The following is a 24,134-nucleotide window of genomic DNA, read 5'->3' as shown; positions in this document are numbered from 1 at the left end:
GCCCTTTAACAAGTGGACTCTGCTGAGACCGGCAGTTTCTGCCTCCACCCAACCCCCACTGGTCTGCACAGTTAGAAGCAATGAGGCTTGATTTTCCCCATTGCTGGGACCGTGAGCTTCGAGGTCTGGTGAGGAGCTGGGAACGCTCCCCAGGTGTCCCTCCTGACTTTAAAACATGTGACTGCACTTTTCGCCAGCCCGCTGCTGCCGCCGCCGCTGCTGCCACCACACTGCATCCTCTCCACCTCAGCTCCACCCATCCTACCTGTCTGGATGAGTATTTCTTCTTTATATCTTTGTTTGCTAGACTTTCATGTAGTTTTATTTTTCTGGAACTTCTGGTTGTTTCTAGTTTTGAGGTAGTTGTATTCCTTCTTAGTTGTGGAGGGAGATGCAGCGTGTCTGCCTCTGCCTCCATCTTGGCCGGAAGTCCCAATCAGCTGATAATCTTATGGGAACTCCTTTGTAGGTAACTCTGTGCTTTTCCCTTGCTCCTTTTGAGATTCTATCTTTAACCTTTAGCATTTTTGTTATGATGTGTCTTGGTGTGGCCCTCTTTGAGCCCAGCTTATTTGGGACTTTCTGTGTTTCCTGGACTTGTATGTCTATTTCCTCCATCAAAGGAAGTTTTCTTTCATTATTTTTTTCAAGTAAGTTTTAAATTTCCTGCTCTTCCTCTTCTCCTTCTGGCACCCCTGTGATTCGGATGTTGGCATGTTTAAAATTGTCCTAGAGGTTCCTAAGCCTCTCCTCATTTTTTTTGTTGTTGGTTTTTTTGTTGTTGTTGCTGCTGTTTTGTGGGGTTTTTTTGCATTCTTGTTTCTTCTTTCTGTTCTGGTTGAATGTTTATTTCTTCCTTTTGTTCCAAATCATTGATTTGAATCCTAGTTTCCTTCCCTTCACTGTTGGGTCCTTCTATAATTTTCTTTATTTTACTTTGTGTAACCTTCATTTCTTCCTTTATTTTTTTGCTGTACTCTGAGTGTTCTCTGAGCACCCTTGTCACCAGTGTTTTGAACTATGCATCTGATAGGTTGGGTATCTTTATTTCTTTTAGTTATTTTTCTTGGGTTTTGTTCTTTTTTTACATTTGGGCCATATTTCTTTGTCTCCTCAATTTGGTGGCCTCCCTGTGTTTGTTTCTGTGTATTGGGTTAAGCTGCTTTAACTCCCTGTCTTAGTAGCGTGTCCTGTGCAGCAAAGGCACCTGTAAATTGTGTGGGGCAGAGCCTTGGGTAATCCTCATGGTGGGGCCACTCTTCACTGCTTTGTGGCTCTATGTGTGGTGGGGGGTCAGAGAGGAGACACTACCGCTGGTTGGCTTCTGGTGATTTGCCTGGCACTTGCCCCATTTCCAGTCACTTCACCCACTTCCTTATGTGACTGGGGCCCTTCCATTTGCTGCCCTGGGGTTTGCATCTTTTCTAAGACAATGCAGGCCCTTTAAGCAGTGAAAATCTGGCAGTTTCTTCCACCGCCCCAACTCCCACTGGTTTTTATAGCCAGAGATAATGGGGATTTATCTTCCCAGTGCTGGAACCTGGGCTCTGTGGTCTGGCCTGGGATCGGTCACTCCCAGGGTATCCCTCCTGATTTTTATCCACCACACGTGAATGTGGGATTATCTGTTCCACTGTCAACGCCACTGACACTGCTTGTCCAAGCCACACCACCTCTCCACCCTATCTCTGTGACTCTGTGCCTCCTGCCCATCTGAATAAATGTGGCTTCTTTCAATCCTTGGTTGTCGGACTTCCATATAGCTCGATTTTCTGACAGTCCTGGTTGTTATTTGTTGTTGAGATCTGGTTGTAATTCTTTCTATGGTTGCATGAGGAGATGAAGTGTGTGTACCTATGCTTCCATCTTGACTTGAAGTCTCTTTTTAGCCCACTGAGAGCATTATGCAGCCTGGAGAATTGGATAAGCTGAGGCCAGCAACAGGAAGTATAACTTCAAATATAAAAACATTTTGCTAGTATCAGCAAGACAAAGGCCTGCCAGACAGAAATGAGTTTCATTTCATTAGACTTAAGGTCAGCAATGAGAAAGCCCAGCAGCCACAGGCTTTGCAAGTAGCTGGAGTCACATTCAGAGAAATTGTGAAGCAGGAGTCAGTGAAAGACAAATACCGTATGATCTCACTTACAAGAGGAATCTAATGAACAAAATAGAACCAGACATGGAAACATGGAACAGACTGACAGCGGGCAGCGGGGCAGGGGGAGGAACTAGTCCAAGAACATGTATGAATGACCCATGGACATAGGCAACAGTATGGAGATTGACTGTGGGAGCTGAGGGTGGGCCAGGCAGAGGAGGGGAAAAGGGGAAAAACTGGGATAATTGTAATAGAGTAATAGTATAAAAAGAACCTGTGAGATACAGATATCTTCATCACAGCCATTTCCAAAATCATTGTCACTTCTGTCCATCTCTATCACCTCTCTAATCTAAACTTGTTATCTTTTTCCTAGATTATTTCACTTGCCTCCTAACTAGTCTTACTATAACCACTCTTGCCTGCCTCATTGTTCTTAGAATAAAGACTTAAACCCATGCCCATAGGCTCTATATAATTTCACCTCTGCCTCCTCCTCCAGATTCATATCAAATCAGTCACTCTTTCACCTAAGAGCTTTGCACTACTGTTTATTTGCCTGGAACATTCTCTTCTTCCTTTCTCTTCCCCTACTTACCTCCTTATCCTTCAGAGCTCAGTTAAACCTCACTCAATTAAGGAAGCCTTCCTGCTTCACCATCTTCTCACTCCAAATTAGACCACATTTTACTGTTACAGATTTCCAAAGTACTCTGTACTTTTCTCTTCAAATCACTTAATTACATAGCCATCTGATTGTTTGTTAAATACCTGTCTCCAAGCACTCCTTGAGAACTTTTGAGAGAGTGTGTTGGGCTCATCATTTTTTTCTTTAGTGCCTGGCACAGTACCTGACACACAACAGATGCTCAGGAAATAGTGTTGAATTAGTAAATATTTCATCAGATGTAGACAAAAGCCTGATAAAGGCACACGCACACATGCACACACCCTCCTTCTCTCTCAGTGGCATCATTATAGGTTAGTGTGTTATACACCTTTTGGGATATCTACTCAACTTCCAACCATTCCATTTTCTCCTGGATTTGTCCTACTCTACCTCTCAAACCAAGGTGTGGGTTTCTGGAAGCCATGTTTATACTTTGTGCCTCTCCCTTGCTTCTCTCCTATCATCCTTTCCTTCCCTTCCCTTAGCTATTGGATCAGGAGTGGACACCCAACCCAGGATGGACCAATCAGACTTTATCCATAGAAAATTTGAAAATTGGACTAGGGACAGTTGGTCTCTTCTGGTTGTTAAACTATTAACATGTAAACTCCAGAACTCCAGGGTAACTATGTGTCTGCCCACTGTGTAGACCCATGAAGTGCAGAGGAAGAAAGACTACCAGAAAATGAGGACTGATGCAGCTGCACAGAAATGAGAGCACTGCCAACTTGCAAGTCCTGGCTCTCAGTATTTCCCATCTTTGAGCTGCCATTGTCTCCTGGGATTCCTAAATTTCTTTTTGCTGAAGCCAGCTTGAGGTGGTTTCCATTATGTGTAACCAAAAAGAAGTCTTAATACAAGTAGAAGATCTGAAAACAATGTTCTCAAAACATGCCAGACTTTATGGACAAGACCCTGTTGTGATCACTGAACACATAAAGAAAATTAACCAACTTCAAATGACTTTCAGGTGCCTTATAGAGTATGCTAGTTTAGACTGTTCTAAATGATTGTCATGTTGAAGAACCCATATACTTAAGCATGAAACATCTAATTAGCTCTTTTTTTTTAAACTAAGAGGTTACTACATAATTGAAAAGCATCATCTATGTCTCTTAAGTTGCTTTAAAAAATAAAACAGGACTTCTGGCCAAGATGGAGGCATAAATACACACGCTGTGTCTCCTCACAACTAAGAAGGAATTTACAACCACTTCAAAACTAAGGGATAAGAAATTGAAACTACAGGGAAGTTCAGCAAAGAAATAAAGAAGAAATAATCAGCCAGAAAGGTAGGAAGGTCAGAGACAGGGTGAAGAGAAAGAAGAGCAGAGCAGCAGCTGCAGGGGTGGTGGTTGGCGGGCTTGGCTAGCAGCACAGCTAGCAGTACAGCAACTGTAGCTGTGGCAGAAAACACAGTCATACAGTTTAAACCCAAGAAGCAATCCCAGCCCCAAGCCAGACTGCGTAGCTTGCAGTTCCAGCGCCAGGGAAAACAGAGCCACATTGCTTCCAACTGTGAACGCCAGTGGGGGTTTTGGGGCGGAGGAAGAAGCTACCAGTCTCAAAAAGGAGGCAACTTGCTTAGTACGGGAAGGAGGAGAAGTGCCTGGAACCAACACTGTTCCCTCTCAGACCGCTCCCCCACATACAGTGCCAAAACAAGGTGAAACATGTGCCAGCACTAACAAATACCTAAGGTTCTGCCCACTATAATGTAACAGATGTGACAGCCCTACCCAAATCACAGAGACAAACACAGAAAGCTGTCAAGATGAGGAAACAGAGAAGTACGGCCCAGAAGGGGGGGGGGTGTCAGATCGAGGTCCCAGTGTCACAACTAAGCAACAAGCAGATAGCACACCTAATAGCTGAGGAGATAAGAAAACTTAACAGATGCACAGTTTAAGGCATTGGTAATAAAGATGACCGCAGACTTGACAGAAAAAGTTAAACAGGACAGGGAAAGAATGAAGGCTATCCCGGCTGAAATGAAGGAAAATCCACATGAAACAAGTGGTGAAGGAAAGGAAACTAGGGTTCAAATCAACAGATTGGAACACAAGAAACAAACAGTCAACCAATACAGAAAGAGGAAACAAGAATTGAAAAAAAATGAGGAGAGGCTTAGAAACCTCTGGGATAGCTTTAAACGTGCCAACATCTGAATCATAGGGTTGCCAGAAGGTGAGGAGGGAGAGAAAGAAATTGAAAAATTATGCAAAAATATAATGAAGGAAAACTTCCTTAATTTGGGGAAGGAAATGGGCATACGGGTCCAGGAAGCACAGAGCGTCCCAAACAAACTAGACCCAGAGAGGACCACACCAAGACACATCATTATTAAAATGCCAAAGGTTAAGGATAAAGGAGAGAATCTTAAAAGCAGCAAGAGAGAAGAGGAGAACTACCTACAAAGGGGTACCTGTAAGACTTTCAGCTGATTTCTCTAAAGAAACTTTGCAGGCAAGAAGGGACTGGCAGGAAATATTGAAAGTGATGAAAAGCAAGGACCTACAACCAAGACTACTCTCTCCAGAAAAGATGTCATGCAGAATGGAAAGGCAGAGAAAGTGCTTCCCAGACAAGGTAAAGCTGAAGGAGTTCATCATCACCAGACCATTATTATATGAAGTGTTAAAGGGACTTATTTAAGAAAAAGAAGATCAAAACTATGAACATTAAAGTGAAAACAGTATCACAACAGAAGCTAGGGAATGGAAACAAAGGTAAACTAAGCGGACAACCAGAGTGGGAACAGAATCATAGGTATGGGGAGCATGTAGGCGGAGGTCAGCTGGGAAGGGGAGGGAAATGATGCAGGAATTAAGGATCTAGGAGGGTACGGAATGGACAGAGGTTGTTGAGAAGAGCTTTATGCATGACCCATGGACATGGACTAAGTTCGGGGGGTGGGGCGATGTTGGAAGGAGGAGGGTTGCTGGGTGGAGGAGAGCAAAGGGAAAAGAAATTCGGATAACTGTAACAGCATAATCAATAAGACATACAAAAAAATAAAACAATGAAAAACTAACATTTAAGAAAAATTATCTTAATGAGCTTGGTGACTTAAAAACAAGAAAAAACTTCAGGGCTAAGGGATTTAACAGCTACCCTCATTGACGGTTTCTCTTTGGTACTCTAAAGCAAATGATTGGCCAGAAAATGACAACTGAAGTTACTGTTAAACTTGAACACAATAGAAATAGAAGGCATGTTCTCTTTCCATCTGTTTTTCACCATTGTCATTATAAAAGAAAAGTTTAGTGACTTTCTTTCATTTTTCTATTCTCTGGGGGAATACATATTTTCTTTTTTTATGAAAGAAGGACAAGAGAATGATACTGATGTGGTCTTGCTCATTAGGTAACTTTGCCTTTCACCTGCCTGTGTTTGGACTCAACATTTCTTCCAACTTTGTGTTAAAGCTTCAGTGAGCTGCATGTTTCTAAATTTGTCTCCTAATCTTTCCTGCATTTGTCTTGGGCTTGTCAGTCATCTTAACCTAAAGTCTAATTTCTGTGTAATGTGTTTCACTCTCTAGCTTTCCGTTTTCTGTTCTAAAAAACTGGCAGTTTCCAATGTAATTTTGAGTGTATTGAAAAATATTAACCAGTTCCATAGTATCTAGTGCACATGAGCTTATTGCCTATACAATGGCTTTCTGAATGTTCAGAAATAAAATGGGTGATAGGATTAAGCCTGTCAAAAAGGGGTCAGTCATTTCAAGAGAGGTAAACTAAGATTTGAGGTCTGGAGACCAAAGAATAGAATGTTACTAATTTTATAGGTAGTGCCCTCAAACTATGTTTTTTAGTATTTTCTAAGGTAGAGATTTGAGGATATGCAACTTCATATTTAACTCAGCTTATTTAAGGAAAAATAGATATAACTTTAATTGTTTTATTCTAATATTAAAGACTTATCTAGCTTTTGTGGAGCATAATAAGTTGTAATGATATATTCCTTGAACACAGCTTTTTTTCTAACTGAGACACAACTGACTTTTTCATATCTTGCATTTATAACATTATTCCTATAGAAAATATCAACCAATAATTGATTATAATAGTATCTACTGTTTGCTGAAAGAGTTATCTTAAAGGAAAAAATAGCTTAAGACTAACCCTATATAGCAACTCCATGTGGAAACATTAACTTCATAGATTGATTGGAATATTAGATAGCAGTTAACTTTGCCAGAGTTTATGACTACTTGTTCATATTGATCAAGTTCTTAGGGAAAAATAACCACACAAATTTTGTGTAATTCAAAATGCTGTGTGAGTTAATGTTTGGAAAGTGCTTCGAACAGGATCTGGCACAAAGTAAGTCGTACATAATAATGTTTGCTATTATGAATGATTGAGTATGGATTGGTTAATCTTTAACAACTTAAAGAATTTCTGCAAATAAGTAAAATAGCCCTTTTAGGCCTTCTTTGGAATTAAACTCCTTTTTTTCCTGCTTTCTTTATCGCTTCATAGTCAATTATCTATCTCTTAGCAAAAAAAAGGAAGTTAACTGGACTGAATTTATTTCCTCAACCAAAGGAATATCATTTTAAATTAGGTTTAAGTGACCCCATTTTAGTTCAAATTCCCAAATATTAAGACTAGTTAAAAAGTTAGCAGATTGGAACATTTTTGTTAAACGAACTTAGCTGATCACTTGTTCTTTTGTTCTGAGGATTTAGTCACTTTCATGGATTGATACTGAGGAATATGTTTTAATATTTTAAGTTATGTTTCCTTTTTTAAAAATAAAGGAAAACTATAAGTCAGTACTTAATTAGTCTCTTATCTAACAACAAAACAATTGCTAGACATAAATCAGAGAAACAATTTACAAAGAAAAGATCTATGCATTTCATTACAATAAAGATTTAAAACTTCAAAAAATAAACTTAAAATTAAAAGATGATTAAGCTGGGCTTATATGTATTATAGTATTCTATAAGCAAAGACTTGGCAAGAGCAATGATGAAAAGAGTGAGAAATACTTATTGAACTTAATTAAGACCCACTAAGAATAATCAGTTGAGGCTTTTAACTTCTTAGGAAGTGATAGCATGGTAATAAAAATATCAATTGCCACATTTATTGAATGCTAACTATGCACAAAACTGTGCTAATTTATTTACATATATTATCTCATTGAATCCTTACAACACTTTGAGATTATGAATATTTTCTTCTCCTTCTTCTCCTCCTTCTCCTCCTTCTCCTCCTTCTCCTTCTTCTTCCTTCTTCTTCTTCTTCCTTCTTCTTCTTCTTCCTCCTTTTTTTCTTCTTCTCTTTTCTTCTTTTTGGTGGGAAGATTTTGAAGCCTTAGAGTGTGTAAGCCTAGAGTCACAGTGACAAGTATAAATCAGAATTCAGATCCAGGCCTTGGTGATTATAAAGCCCATACACTTAGCCACTTCAATATATTATCTTCCATGGAATAAAACCAAAACTTATCAAACCTTGAAGCCCTCTGTTTCAGTTCTAAAATGTTTTTCCCTGACACCCTTAAGTCAAATATACCCCTATTTGTATTATGTAATACATTCATGCATCAGTCTTATTTTCCTGATTTTGACTATCAGACTGAAAGTTAACCATTTCCTGGTCTAACTATCTGATTGGCAGTCATGTCATTTAGTAAATAGATTTGATGATCGGCCTGAACTTTCTTAAAAACAATCTGTAGAAGGAAAATATCCTTGGATTTGAAGTAGAAAAGTCTAGCAGTTTAGTTTGGTTGTCTATAATCTTATGGTCCCAGACTCTAATGGATTGTTTTGTCCCTAACTGAGGACACTGAACCAGGTTGTCTCAATTCCAACTTATGAGCCTTTTTTCTTAGCTCACCAGTTAGCCAAAAGACAACCTTATTAGTATTAACAGTGACGATGCCTCTGATATTTAAAAATCAAGAAAATTCAGGCTCCAGGTGAGTTGACCTGGGAGTCCCCTGCCAATTGAAGACATAGATTCATATTCAAACTGTCATGTGTATGCCATGCTCACTAGATGGGTATACAATAGAGAACTTTGCCTATAATCATTTTTCCTTTTGATGGACATAACAGACAGTTGTTCTGAGACTTCTGGTAATAGCAGCAGTGGCATGGTCAAGATCTCAAAAGCCAAATACTGTCAGATTGGAAAATAAAGATGCGTTCAGCATCAATAATCTCAGGTTTGCAATTACTATGCACTATTTGAATTGCACAATTCAGAAAGTAGAAAAAGCCTGTCAAGAAAATTATCATTCTGAAATACTTATATGAGGTCAGGATTTACTCTGAGGGATAGACAAAGTCTCCTGAAAGAAAATTGTATGAAAGAGAAGGTTGAAGTTTACATTTGTTGGAATATATTAACCTCAAGTCTTTAATAAATCAGGACCCACTTGTAGATACTGATTTCTTTTTCCTTTTACAATTTTTCTAATCTTATTTGATCTTTGTTCATAATTCATGTTATCTTCTCTTCCTGGCTTCCCATCTTCCTTAAATCATTTCATCTAGATCAGTGATTTTCAACCTTTTTCATCTCATGACACACATAAACTAATTACTAAAATTCTGCAACACACCAAAAAATATGTTTTTGCCTATCTGACAAGAAAATCAGGTATGATTTTGATTCATTTACACCGAATGGCTATTGTGTTGGCTGTTGTCATTGTTTTTATCTGACAGTCTAAGGAAAAAGAGGTCAGTGCCCCTCACTGAATAGTCAGATATTGCATATTTTAAAAATTCTTGCGGCACACTGGTTGAAAATCAGTGATCTAGATATATGTTGACCATCTGTCCTTCCAAAAGGCTATTTCTTTTCTCAACAGGGGCAGGGGTGGGAACAAGCGGCACAATATGGACAGAAAGATAGGAAAAATCTTACAGACAGTTTTTTGGCTCCTTTTCTCTGGCCCCCTTTGCCTGCCCCGCCGCCCCCTAGGGAACAGCAGAGAGACAACAGCTTGTATACATTTGAGAAAGTGGCAGGGCTAGAGAAGAGAAAATGCTAGGCTGTTTATTAGCTCTCTTCCTAGATGCAGAAAAGCAATGCAAATGGTTAGCGGTGCACCAGAATGGAGAGTTTCTGTGTCATAGTATAAAATAGAACGAATCTCGTTAATTGTCACTAATGTGGACCATAAAGAGGCTTTATTAATGATTACCTAAAATATAAGCCAGTTATTTGAATTGCTTCCAAATATAAAATTAGAAGCTTTCTACATTGTGATAATTTTGTAATAACCTATGTCTTTCTCCCAAAGACCCTCTCATGACCTTGGAGATTACATTCATACAGTCTTCAGGAAACACAGGATTGTGTAGGTTTAAGACACACACTTTATCCCTACAGCCACATTATGTCTTGTTATTGCCCTTTAAAATTTAGACCTAATGAAGGTCCTTGAGAAACTACCCTTGAAGCTCCGTAGCCTTAGTGTGGTAGGCCTTCAGTTAATAAATGTTAAATGAATAGCACATTAGTTCAAATCATTTTTTATTAGCAGTTTTGTGGGTAAAGAGAAAGAGCACTCCCTTGCCTCCTCCAGCCACATTCAAGACCTGGGAAATAAGGCAATCTTGCCTCAAAAGAGCCTAAATACCTAAAAGAAGAGGTGCTGCCAAAAATCAAATTACAGAGGAAATAGAAAACTTTGAAGTGAGCCATACTACATGGAAAAGAGTTTTATAGTCTGTAAGCCCTTTCAGGTTCCAATCACATAATAATAATAAAGACAAATCTGAATTTTTAAAAAACATTAGTAAAAATGCTAACTTGAGTATGGAATTGTTACATGGGGATCTCCACTGCAATTTGTCTTTTCTGTCTTTGAAACAAAACAGAGGTGAGATTTTATACCCCCATGGAGAACAGAATAATACAGGACTTTCATAAACCTAGAGCAAGCTTATGCAACTACTGCTGCCAATATTATAAACAAGAAACATTTCAACCTTGACTATATCTTGTGGGATAAAGCTTAAAACACATTTAATTCAAATATATGGGATTTCTCCTCAGCTGTGACATCTCCCAGAGAAGGCTGAAATGAGTGTCCTAAACTGTTAAAGTCTATCCTGGCAAGCAGTACCACAGCCTTGTTACACTTGCCTTAAAGAAGTCCATAGAAGAACTATGCATCTCCAACTTTTGCCTGGGTATCACATTTCACTAAAATCTGATTTAAACATTGTAGAAAGTATGCCCATTAGCAAAAATTGTATCAGCCTTCCATTTTATTTCAAGATTGTAAATTAAATCATAAATCAGACTTGAATCCTGAAAACTTTTGGTGTTGTCAAAAATTAATCAGCTCTTCAGAAGTGATGGTGTAACAAACTTGAAGTATTGGGCAACTGGGTTAAAAAAAGGCTTTCACTTAATATTGATGTTGATTTCTTTGAAAATTGTTTTGCTTCTCACTTTAAATATGACTGACCCCATGACTATATAAGTTTTTCCAAAACAACATAGTGCAATTCTATAGGATGAATATGTACTACTGCCTAGCAGAATGAAACAGTGCGGCATTGAAATACAGTCCTTAGTTCCAGACAGAGCTGAGTTTAAATCCCAGCTCTGCCACATGTAACTTCGTGTCACCTCAGTTTTCTCATCTGTAAAATGGAGCTGATAACATCTACTCCATAGGGTTGTTATAGTGATTAAATGAAAGAATATATGGGTGAAGAACCTGGCCCATAGTACATGCTCAGTAAATGGTTTCTCTTGTTAAAACACAGTTCTTGTGTGTTGCTCACTGACAGTCTCTCACTACTGAGGAAACAAATTAAGGTGTCTGTCAGCTTATCAAGCTGAGGAATAAGAATTGAGAGAGAATTTCACTCTTGACTACATGCTTCCTTATTTTGAATCTAATATATGTATTATCTCCCTACTATATATTGAAGTCCCTATATATTGATTCAGTTTCTGAATCATCTTTTCTATACCCCACTAGACTAACACCCCACTAGTACTAGACAACTAGTAGACACTCAGGAAATGTTTGCTGTTATGACCTTACTTAGCAATGTCTTATGTCTATGTATACATACTCCTCTCAGGAGAATAGGATCAAGTCCCACTGCACAGGAATCTGAAAGTTTGCTGATAACTGTTATTTTCCAATAAAACCATGGGGAAATTTTACCATCTTCAAATCATTTTGATTTCTAATTTTTTCTGGTCCCATCTTTAGCCATGTTATTATCTATGCATTTATAAGTATCATTAACACTGCAGCTGGCACTGAGATAACTTTCTGTCTCCATTTTTAAATTAAAATCTTCATTTTCTGATATTACTTAGATTAACTAGAGGTCCTTTATACTTAACCTTTCCATCTGCATATTTAAATATATTTAATGATTTTTCAATAGCTTTATGGTAAGTAATCATGTCTAATTAAGATGTCCTGTATTGTATACACTTTTTTCAAGTTCTGTTGATGTCCTAGAATATGATTACCATTTGGGGGAAACTTGAAATCTTTAATAAAAGTCTTGAGTGTATAACAATGTTAAGTACAGATTGAGGAACTGATATGAATTTATATATTCATAATTAATCAAATATATGATAATTAGCATTTATGTCTTCTCTGAGTAGCAGGGATATGGATGGTACAAAGATCACTTATTACCAATAATATTAGAATGGAGTTTTAACATTTGTTTTGATTCCTGCAAATATGCTCCTGATCGTGGGGTATATGAGTTGTTATAGCAGCTATGTTTTATCTGTGAGGAAATTGAGGCCCAGAGTGGTTGGGTTACTTTCCTGATTACATGAATATTCAGTGGCAGAGCTGGAGAAAAGAACCAAGATCTTCTCTTTCAGATTAATTTTTTCAGATCTTGGTGAGAATTATAGTTCAGAAATACAATCCTAGCCATCGAGTTTCTGCCCTCTAACACAGATGATCATTCCACATTCCATGTCAAAATACTTTTCATTTGATCCCAAGAAGACTCTTTCTGTTTCCCTCTCAGTTTGAGCGCCATGACCCTGTGGACGGGAGAATTACTGAGAGGCAGTTTGGTGGCATGCTGCTGGCCTACAGTGGGGTGCAGTCCAAGAAGCTGACTGCCATGCAGAAGCAGCTCAAGAAGCTCTTCAAAGAGGGAAAGGTAGGTATCTTTGCCTAGAGGAAGAAAGAGAACCAAACCATGGAAACATTGTGTCATGAACCAAAGATGATGACTAATTCATCTCTGGTACCTGAAGAAACTGAGCAGTGGATGAGGGGGAGGTGAGAACCCAGAATGACCCTAGTTTTCTTATTCAGACAAAGGTGACACCATGAACTGAGAATGAGAATTTTAAAAGAGAGGCTGGTATATAAGGGAAGATAAAGAGTTCATCTGTAGATATCTTGAGTTTAAAATGCCTATGAACATCCAAGTAGAGTTGATTAGCAAGCATTTGGATATTTAACTCTACTTTAGAGACTGAGGTAGATTTAGGAATCATCAACACTGTTAAGAGTTAGAACAGAAGGATGGATGAGATCACCCAGGGAGAGTAAGTATAGAAAAGAACTGTGGGAAAGGACAAAATCCAAAAGAACACGAACATTTAAGCAGCTCAGGAAGGAAATCTTGAGGAAATGTTTAGAGAAATACCTGGAGAACGTAGTGAAATCAAAGCTAAGGAAGTAGAGGCTTCAGGAACTTCAGGGTCTGCGGTGTCACATGTGACAGAGATGGCCCAGTAAAATAAGATGGCAAACATCCGTTGGTTTTGGTTAAATGGTAATAATTGGTGACCTTTGGGAGAGCTGTTTTATTAGAGTGGTTGATTGGAGGACATATTAGAGTGAGAAGCAATGAAGCAAAGAAAGAGAAGAGGAGAAGAAAAGAAGAGAGGAGGAGAGGCTCCAAAAAGGAAATAGCGTATGTTAAATATTCTCAGGCAATATACAAGTTTGCTTGGGCTGCTATAACAAAATACTGTAACACAGACTAGGTGTCCTAAACAACAGGAACTTGTTTTTCTCACAGTTCTGGAGTCTAGAGGTCCAATTAACTTTCTAATGAGGGCTCTCTTTCCCGGCCTGTAGGTGCCGTCTTCTTGCTGTGTCCTCACACCTTTCCTTGGTGTTTGCACAGAGATGAGGAGGGGAGGGAGTGCTCACACTAGCTCTTTTTTTTAATCCTCACCCAAGGATACGATTATTGATTTTAGAGATAGGGGAAGGGAGAAAGAGAAACACTAATGTGAAAAACATCAATCTGTTGCCTCCCACACATGCCCCAACTGGGGATCAAACAGTAATCTAGGTATGTGCCCTGACTGGGGATCGAACTCACAATCTTTTGGTCTATGGGACAGTGCTCCAACCACCTGAGCCACCTAGCCAGGGCTGATGTGTCTTTTTATAAGAACACTAATCATATTAGACCAGGGCTCCACCCCTAGGACCTTATTTAACCTTAATTATTTACTTAGAGGGCTGTCTCCTAATAAAACCACCCTGGGAGTTAGGGCTTCAATGTGTAAGTTTTGGAGGGATACAAACATTCATTACATAACAGGAAAAAGACAGACCTGGCATCTGTAAGGAACTGAAGGGAATTGTTGTGATTGGAGCATACTGTGAAGGAGGAGAATAGAGGTGAAGTTAGAAAGGGAGATGAGGGCCAGAACATGCAGGACCTTGCAGGCATGGAATGAGTTTGGATTTTATTCATAGTGCAATGAGAAGTTATTAAAGGGTTGTGAGCAGAGAAATGATATGGTTATAGGTATATTTAAAGAGATGACTGGCTACTTATGAAAAATATTTTGGAAGGGAGCAAGCATGGAAGCAAAAAGACTGATATTAAGATTAGTAGAGAATTCAGGAAGAGATAATTGAGCATCTTTTGAGCAGCGCTGAGATTGGAGACCATGGATTATAGTGGCACTAGTCAACCCTACTCTCATACCTTTCAGCATTTGCTGCACCTGGTGCAAGAAGAGGCAGATGGTAGAACTGAATCAGCATCTGGGGGTTCGCCAGGGAGTGGGAAGGACAAAATGGAGCAGAAATTAGTTAAGAGGCCAGACCGCTTAAAGATCTCACACACACACACACACTCTCTCTCTCTCTCTCTCTCTCTCTCTCACACACACACACACACACACACACACACACACACACACTCACACGGCAATGCTAGCAAACCTCTGTCTTCTCATTCTCAACCCAATACCCTTTCCACTGGACAATTATTACTAATTTGGTCATGACCAGAAACTGACCTAGCACTAAAAATGTTCCGTGAACAATTGCCAATCTAGTGTGGTCTGGGAGACATGGAGCCAGAACACTTAGATTCACGTCCTGCCTCAGAGGTTTCCATGGATATTAGACAAATTGTTTAACCTTCTGGGCCTCATGAATTGAGAAGCTTGTCCTAGGTGTGCATTATAAGGGCGCTGTAGCTTTAAAGATTCAGTAACTGACCATACAAAATAGGATTGCTTATATATTAGTCTTTGTGCAGGAAATCTTACACAGTTAGCATTGCCCCAAGTTGGCAGAAAGCAATTCTTATCACACAGACTTTTTCTTCCTTGTCTTGGATGTCAGAAAGTTGAAAGGACCTCTGAACCAGGCTGTGGGCTACAACCGAGGGTAGGCTGCACTCTGAGAGAAAGTGCCAGCTTCTCTGAATTCGGCCCAGCCTGTCCCTACATCAGGTGTTCCCTTGACTGTGAGGGAAAGGATTGTCATTAATTGAAAGTGACAGAGGACAGTACCTCTACACTACCCAATACCTGCCCTGATCTGTTGGAGATTATAATTATAGAAAATTGATTGCAAATGTTTGGGTGGGTTTTTTAGCGCTGATGCTGGAAGCATAGTGTTTGCATTAGGAAACACTCCTTTCTTTTGACCAGACTTCTTTTTAAAGTTTAGTTCAGACAGTGACTTGACCTTAAAATAATTACCTATCATGGTACACTAATTCATGTTTTATTATGAATTTATATTTAAAACCAATAAATTAGGTGTTGGAGACATCTGCCTTGAAACAATATTTTAGCTTTGGCAGGAGTTAATTCATGACCTGAAGACCTTTCAAAAAAGCTCTGAAGTGAAAGGACAAATTTTGTCAGATGATGAAAATTTGGGGCGCTAAATTACTTCTGGGCCAGAATTTCTAGCTTGCTTTAGTAAGGAGAGGTAGATTGATTGTCTTCTCATGCTGGTTAAATAGTTTGTGAACATAGTAATTAAGTAAAATGAATGCTAATGAAACCTTTTGCTCCTTTAGTTATCACTCCATCTCTAAGACCTTTTCCCAGTAGAGGGGAATCACCATCTTTTCTAATTGCTTCTTTATTTCACTTTGGATTTGTTAATATGAAAGTGTCAGTTTTAATTTGGCTCATGTTAACATTTTGTGTGGGGGGTGCTGTACAAAATATTAAAGGAGACCTAAAAGATTGAAGGTTCTAGTGGTGTATTAAATAAACATTTGTATAATACTTAATGAGCATGCAGTGCTTCACATCCTTTTTTTTTTTTCTTCCTGTATTTCTAACAGTCTTGTTAGATCTTATTTTGCCTTTGAAAATATAGAGACATAGAGAAAGAGAAATTAATGACCCACCCAGAGTCTGGACTAAAAGCCAACACTCTCTGTTCCAGATATTGACCTTTTCATGGCAAAGTTCTACTTCTCCTAACCATACTCTTCCCCAGAGCAATGCTTCTTGACCCTGGTTGTCCAGTAGGATCACTTGGGAAGCACTCTTCAAACTAATTAAATCAGAAGTTCAGTGGGTGGATCCAGGCATCAGTGTTTCTTAAAAGGCTTCCCAGGTGATTTTGATGTGAAATTAGGCTTAGGAGCCACTGCTCTGGTTCGGGGGGAGGCATGTTTCATCAGTGGCTCTGAATTAAAGAATTAGGGAAACTGCCATTCCTGGAAAATGTACTGTGTTCATTCCCTGAGTAATGACCATGTTTCTTATTTATCAGAGTTTTCTTTTTAAGTGGCAGAACATGTTTGGGGAGGTGTTTTTTTCAGGGGGAGCTTCATTTTAAAGATTAGTCCCCAACCTCTACCATATTTTCCCTATTCCCCTCAATAATCTTTTTCCTGTGAATTATTTTAGGCCAAATCTGACTTAGTTCTAAAATTTCCTTGTTTTTCATCCTGTAAATTGTTGTCTTCTCATTAAAAGAAAGTGTTTTCTGAGACTTCATAAATTTAATTCACAGTGGTGGTTTTCTATGCTCAAGTGCAGAAGCTGAAAACTTAAATAATTTAGTAAATCCACTTAAGGATGAATTGAAAATTTACAGTTCAATTCAATGACAGACATTGCAATGTGCAAGACACTAAGCCAGGTGCTATAAGAAAGGGAAGAGATGAGCAAAAACCATCACTTATCCTCAAGAAATATATAGCGTAGTAAGAAAAAAATATGTATGCAAAGAACTACGTAATTTTGTATTCAATATTTATTGAACATCACTATGTGCCAAACATTCTTCTAAATATTGGGAACACAGTAATGAGAAAACCCTTATGGAACTTAACATTCCCAGTTAAGGAACACAGATAATAAATAATTATAAGGCAATTCACTCAACTTTGAGTCTCTTGAGAACAGTGTCTTACTTATCAAGTCTGTATAGTAAGTGTGTCATAATCAAATGTTTGTCAAATGCATTGATCAATGTATTAAGTACCTATATAAAGATTTGAGTTCTTTTGGAGGCACCAGTGAGAAAGAGTAGAACCAACTGAAGAGACTTGAGTAAGAATTCTTGGAAGAGATAATATTTGAACTTGGCCTTAAAGGCAGAGTCGACGTCGGCAGCCGTCCGTCTCGAGAGACGATAGTGTAGCTTCTTAAGAGTCTATCTGCACCGCCGAGAATGGCTGTGCAGTCCGACTCGGGAGTGACACGGTATCTGTCTCCTCCCGTGTTGAATCGACATCTTGCGATGACGCTGGAGTGTCCTCTCCAGTGAAGCTGAAGCTACAGAGCCTGGGCAGGGTGATATGGAGGGTCTGCTGTTGCCCATGCAGAGTAGGATTTTGACAAGCAGAGGTTATTAAGCTATTTGCTTTTGTTACATGTGTCTTCTTATAGCCCTATCCCCAATAGCTTTCTATGTATATTATTGCTTATTAATACTGCTGCTAGCCATTAAGCAGAGTTAGTACTTACAAACAGTTATAATAAAACTATTAAATTATTAATTTCATACTATCTGTCGATAATCTTTATGTGGGCTCTCCTCTTGCTTATTCTTGCAGATATTTGAGAGTTGGACCACATTGTGGTCATCATGGATACCAGATTCTAGAAACATTGCTCACATAGCCCTTGAAAGACTCAGGTGATGGATTGATTCCTGGCAGATGGATTTGTATGACCAATTAAAAGACAAGGCAGGGAATCCATCCATCACGTCGTCGTCGGCAGCCGTCCGTCTCGAGAGACGATGGCGTAGCTTCCTGAGAGTCTATCTGCACCGCCGAGAATGGCTGTGCAGTCCGATTCGGGAGTGACAATCCCTGCCGCACTTGGTACAGGTGAAGGCAGATGGCTGTTGTTGCTGCTGCTGACGCTGCTTCCGCCTCGATCTTTTCTGGACCGCCTCCTCGTTGCGCGCAGCCTCCGCGCGTGACGTACCTTGCCTGACCGCGAGCCTCCAGGCTAGGCGGTCGTCTGCTTGAACTTCCCATGTGTTGAGATTGATGGAGCATTGTGTCATGTCCTTTTTGCAGATGTCTTTGAACCGCAGTTTTGGGCGCCCTGTCATCCTCTTGCCTTCTGCTAGCTCGCCGTAGAGGAGGTCTTTGGGGATACGGCCTGCATCCATTCTTTTGACATGGCCGAGCCATCTGAGGCGTCTCTCGCTAAGAACTGCATGCAAACTGCTCATGTTGGCTCGCTTCAGCACCTCGGTGTTGGGGACCTTATCCTGCCAGGCGACATGCAGGACGCGTCGCAGGCACCTCATGTGGAAGCTGTTGAGTTTCCTTTCGTGCCTTGCGTAGGTGGTCCACGTCTCGCTGCCATAGAGGAGAGTGCTGAGTACGCAGGCTTGGTAGATGCGCAGTCTGGTTTTCTCAGTGAGGCTGGAATTGTTCCACGCTCGCCGGTTCAGTCTGGCCATAACTGTGGCTGCCCTGGCGATTCTCTGGTTGACCTCCAAGTCGACTGACAGAGAGCTCGAGATGGTGGACCCGAGGTAAGTGAAGTCGTTGACAACCTCCAGGGTGTATCCGTCGATGGTGATGCATGGGGGAGTCCCCGTGCCTTGAGCCATAACATTCGTCTTCGTCAGGCTGATGGCTAGTCCGAACTCCTTGCATGCGTGGGAAAGGCAAGTGACTAGCTGCTGGAGTCCCTCTTCGGAGTGTGATGTCAAAGCTGCGTCGTCGGCGAAGAGCATCTCACGGATGAGCACCTCTTTGACTTTGGTCTTGGCTCGTAGACGGGCCAGGTTGTAGAGCTTGCCATCGGATCTGGTGTGAATGAAGACACCCTCGCTGCAGTCCTTAAAGGCGTATTGGAGGAGCATGGAGAAGAAGATTCCGAACAGTGTAGGCGCGAGGACGCAGCCCTGCTTTACTCCGCTGCTGACTGGGAAGGCCTCAGAGGTTGCGCCGTTGTAGGACACCATGCTGTGCATGTTGTCGTGAAAGGACATGACCACAGCAAGCAGATGTGGTGGACAGCCAATCTTCCGTAGCAAGCTGAAGAGTCCGCTTCGACTGACCAGATCAAACGCCTTCGTGAGGTCGATAAAGGCGAGGTAGAGTGGTTTATGCTGCTCGTGACACTTCTCCTGCAGCTGGCGTAGGGAGAAGATCATGTCCACTGTTGATCGGCCAGCTCTGAAGCCACACTGGGACTCTGGGTAGACGCGGGAAGCAAGGGTCTGCAGGCGGGCAAGAGCGACCCGGGCGAATACTTTGCCGACGACGCTGAGGAGAGAGATGCCCCGGTAGTTGTTGCAGTCGCTGCGGTCTCCTTTGTTCTTGTACATGGTGATAATGTTGGCGTCTCTCATATCCTGGGGGATGTAACCCTCCTTCCAGCAGAGACAGAGTAGATGGTGGAGCGGCTGTAGCAGGACTGGTTTCCCGCTCTTTAGGATTTCTGGAGGGATTCCGTCGCTTCCTGGTGCTTTCCCGCAAGCGAGGCGGTCGATGGCTTTGCCGAGCTCTGCCGCAGTAGGTGGGGTGTCTAGCTCCTCCATGACTGGTAGGTCTGGGATGGCGTTAAGAGCAGTGTCTGTTACGGTGTTTTTCGTTGCGTACAGCTCGAGGTAGTGCTCGGTCCACCGCCGCATTTGCTGTTCCTGGTCAGTGATGACCTCACCTGTCTTGGACTTAAGGGGGGCGATCTTGGAGGGGATTAGGCCTGTTGCCTTCTTGATACCCTCATACATTCCTCGTGCGTTGCCTATATCGGCGGCTTCCTGGATGCTTCTGCACAGGTTTAGCCAATAGGTGTTGGCACAGTGGCGGGCGGTCTTCTGGACTTTGTTCCTGGCAGCCCGTAGAGCTTGAAGTGTACTGGGAGTGGGCGTGACCTTGTAAGCCAGTAGGGCCTTCCTCTTAGCCTCGATCACGGGTTCCATTTCTTCCCAGTGAGCCTCGTACCAGTCAGCGTTCTTCCGCTCTTTCTTCCCGTAAGCAATAATGGCGGAGTTGTATATGGCGTCGCGGAGACGTGGCCAATTGGATTCGATAATGTCATCTGCCGCCACTCCCTCGCCGAGTGCATCTTCCATCTTGTTGATGAATTGCTGGGTCTTAACTGGGTTGCTGGCACAACTGGTGTTGATGCGTGGGCGACCCTTCATCTTGGAGTGGTGCAACCTCTTCGGCATTATGCGCACCTTGCTTACCACGAGGGCATGGTCCGTGTTGCAGTCTGCACTGTGGTAGCTGCGGGTGAGGAGGGTGCTGCCAATATCCGTTCTTCTGGTGATGACGAGGTCAAGCTGGTGCCAATGACGTGAGCGGGGGTGCCTCCATGACACCTGGTGGATCTCTTTGCACTTGAAGAATGTGTTTGTCACGCACAGGCCATGGTGACACAAAAGCTCAAGCAGTCGCTGACCATTCTCATTGATCTTTCCTCTCCCAAAGTTTCCAAGGCAGGTGGGCCAGGCCATGTGGTCGGCTCCTACTCTTGCGTTGAAGTCTCCAAGGAGATAAAGAGCGTTACTTCTGGGAATCTTGGATAACGCTTCGTCCAGTGCATGGTAGAACTGTTCTTTCTCTTCGGTGGTGGCGCAGAGGGTTGGGGCATACGCGCTAAGAATGCTGACTGGGCCGAAAGTTGTTGACAATCGGAGGGTAAGTAGTCTCTCTGTGCCTCCTGTGGGTGGCTCTATGGAGTTAACAAGCGTGTTCTTCACAGCGAACCCAACACCGTGCTGTCTTGGTTGGTCCGGAGACTTCCCTTGCCAGTAGAAGGTGTAGTTGGTTTCTCTGATAGTTCCGTTGTCGGCCAACCGGGTCTCCTGTAGAGCCGCAATGTCGATGTTTAGTCGTGCCAGTTCCCTATCGATGACAGCGGTTTTCCTGGCACCCTTGATCCACGGAAGGTCTGCAGTAAGTCCGGAGCACATGGTCCTGATGTTCCAGCTAGCGAGGCGAAGAGCCGGAGGCTTCTTTCTTGTTGTTTGCTTGGAATTAACTGGTGCGGGTGTTTTGTGGCCCACTTTTCGAGAGGCACCTCTCTGATCCCCACGCACCCAGTGGGGTAGGCGAGCCATGGCGAGACGGTAGCTGTCCAGTGAGGTGCGATGACCTCTCCCACCGTCAGAGGAGACCCCTGGCGCTCGTTTCCTTCGCCAATCGGATGAGCTTATAACTGTCTCCTCCCGTGTTGAGTCGACATCACAGTGTTTGTACTTATCCGTGGCCTGTCAGCACTCAATTTCTGGCTTTCCAGCTGACTTCAGAAGAAGCCAAATTTTCCTTACCCATCTTCTCATCTATTACAACTGCTTTTATTTCTTTAAAGCTTTATTGAGGTATAATTTTTATACCATAAATTTACCCATTTTAAGTGTACAACTCAGTGATTTTTAGTAAATTTACAGATCTATCCAATCGACATTGCAACCCAGTTTTAGAACATTCCCATCACCCAAAAAGATTCCTAATGCCAGTTTGCAGTCAATCCTTATTTCCACCCTAGCCACCAACAACCATAAATCTTCTATTTTATCTCTGTACATTTGCCTTTTCTGGATATTTCATATAATGTAGTCTTTTGTGTCTGGCTTTTATTTACTTACATTTTTGAGATTTATCCACGTTATTGCTTATATTAATAATTTGTTACTTCTTATTGCTGAATACTAAGTAGTATTTCAATGAATGGATATACTCCATTTTGTTTATCCGTTCACCAGTTTATAAACATTTGAATTGTTTCCACTTTTGGGCTATGATAAATAATACCTCTATGAACATTTGCATACAAGCCTTATATGGACTTTATATTTTCATTTCTCTTAAGGAGATTCCTAGGAGTGTTATGGCTGGGTTATATGGTAAAATTATGTTTAACTTTTTTTAAAGAAATTGTCAAACTGTTATTCAAAGTATCTGTACTGTGTTACATTTCCACAGCAATGTATGAGAGTTCCAGTTTCTCCACATCCTCACAAAAAGTTGTTCTTGTCTTTTTTATTACAGTCATCCTAATAGGTATATGATGGTGTCTCATTGTGTTCTTTTTTTTTTTTCATTTTATTTTATTTTATTGTTGTTCAATTACACTTGTCCCAATTTTTCCCCTGCCCTGCCCCTCCCCCAGCTCCCACACTCAATCCCCATCCTGCTGTTCATGTCCTTGAGTCATTTATACTTGGTCCTTGACTAGACCCTTCCCCTTCTTTCCCCCGTTATCCCCCTCCTCTCCCCCTCTGGTCACTGTCAGTTTGTTTCTTATTTCTATATCACTGGTTCTATTTTGGTTCATTAGGTTCCACTTATAGGTGAGATCATATGGTATTTGTCCTTTGCTGCCTGGCTTATTTCACTTAGCACAATACTCTCCAGTTCTATCCATGCTGTTGTGAAGGGTAGGAGTTCCTTCTTTCTTTCTGCTGTGCAGTATTCCATTGTGTAAATGTACCACAGTTTTTTTATCCACTCTACCATTGTGGAAAACAGTATGACATTTTCTCAGAAAACAAAAAATGGAACTGCCTTTTGATCCAGTAATCCCACTGCTGGGATTATACCCTAAGAATCCTGAAACACCAATTCATTGTGTTCTCTTTTAATTAAATTTATTGAAGTGACATTGCTTAATAGGATTATATAAGTTTCTCATTGGGTTTTAATTTGTATTTTCTTAATGACTGATGATTCTGAGCATCATATATGTACCAACTAGACATTCATATATCTTTTTTGGTAAGATGTCTATCCAAATCTTTTTAAATTGGGTTATTATTATCTCATTGAGTTATAAGAGTTTTTTATATGGTTTTGGATATAAGTCCTTTATTAGATATATGATTTTTAAGTATTTTCTCCTGGTCTATGATTTGTGTGTTTTCTCAGTATTTTGAAACACAAAAGTTTTTAATTTTGGTGAAATCTGACATCAATTTTTTTTCTTTTATGGATTGTACTTTTGGTGTCATATCATAGAACTCTTTGCCTCACCCAAAGTCATGAAAATTTTTTATGTTTTCTTCTAAATATTTGTCAATTGCTTATAGTTTTGGAAGGCAATTCTATTTGCTTGTTTAACAACTTGGTAATGTTAAATTCGTTTTAAGAAACATAAAGAAGTGTTTCTACTGCCCACAAAGTACTTGTAATTTTTTTAATTTTAAGATTTTATTTAAAAATGAGAAGCACTTTCCTGCCTCATATTCAAAAAGTACTCAAATTCTTTTCTTTTTTTAGTCACCTAAGCCCAGTTTTATATAATTACAACTTTCCAAAAGTAGATAGATAACTGGTTGGTTGAATAGTGGGTCACAGAATAAAATAACTCTTCTTTCTTCCATTTCCCCATAGTTAGTCAAGAAAATTCCTTTGATGTCAAGCCTAAGAGAAGGATGTTTTCTTTTGACTTTGTTCAAGTCACTTGCCAATAGTTTCTGTATAAGCTATAGCTTTCTAATCTGAACAACTCAATTTGTGAAAAGCATATCCTTTCACTTTCATGAATGAACTTCATGTTATGTCTTATTCTAATAACCCTCTAGATTTTTTTACTGAGATAGATACCAAGGAATAAGAATTTTGTGATTGGCATGATCTTTTCTTTAAGGAAGCCTATCTAAGTTTTAACTTTATAAAATCAAGGCCAATGCAATTTTATTTTCTTCACTATTCCTGGCATA

The 24,134-nt window shown here is 40.6% G+C and overlaps 1 protein-coding gene across 3 annotated transcripts in view; it reads left to right on the top strand.

The window, feature by feature from the left end:
* Positions 1-24,134, top strand: part of MICU1 (mitochondrial calcium uptake 1) — a 237,564-nt gene that overhangs the window by 170,943 nt on the left and 42,487 nt on the right. For all 3 annotated transcript variants that reach the window (XM_090278189.1, XM_090278188.1, XM_090278186.1), the window contains exon 9: positions 12,775-12,912. In XM_090278189.1, the coding sequence (XP_090134315.1) occupies positions 12,775-12,912 (138 nt within the window). The remainder of the gene's footprint in view (positions 1-12,774; positions 12,913-24,134) is intronic.

The sequence above is a fragment of the Furipterus horrens genome, unplaced genomic scaffold, assembly GCF_987537825.1.
Source record: "Furipterus horrens unplaced genomic scaffold, mFurHor1.1.pri manual_scaffold_5, whole genome shotgun sequence".
Taxonomy (NCBI): domain Eukaryota; kingdom Metazoa; phylum Chordata; class Mammalia; order Chiroptera; family Furipteridae; genus Furipterus; species Furipterus horrens.
This window is presented reverse-complemented; position numbering and strand designations above follow the sequence as displayed.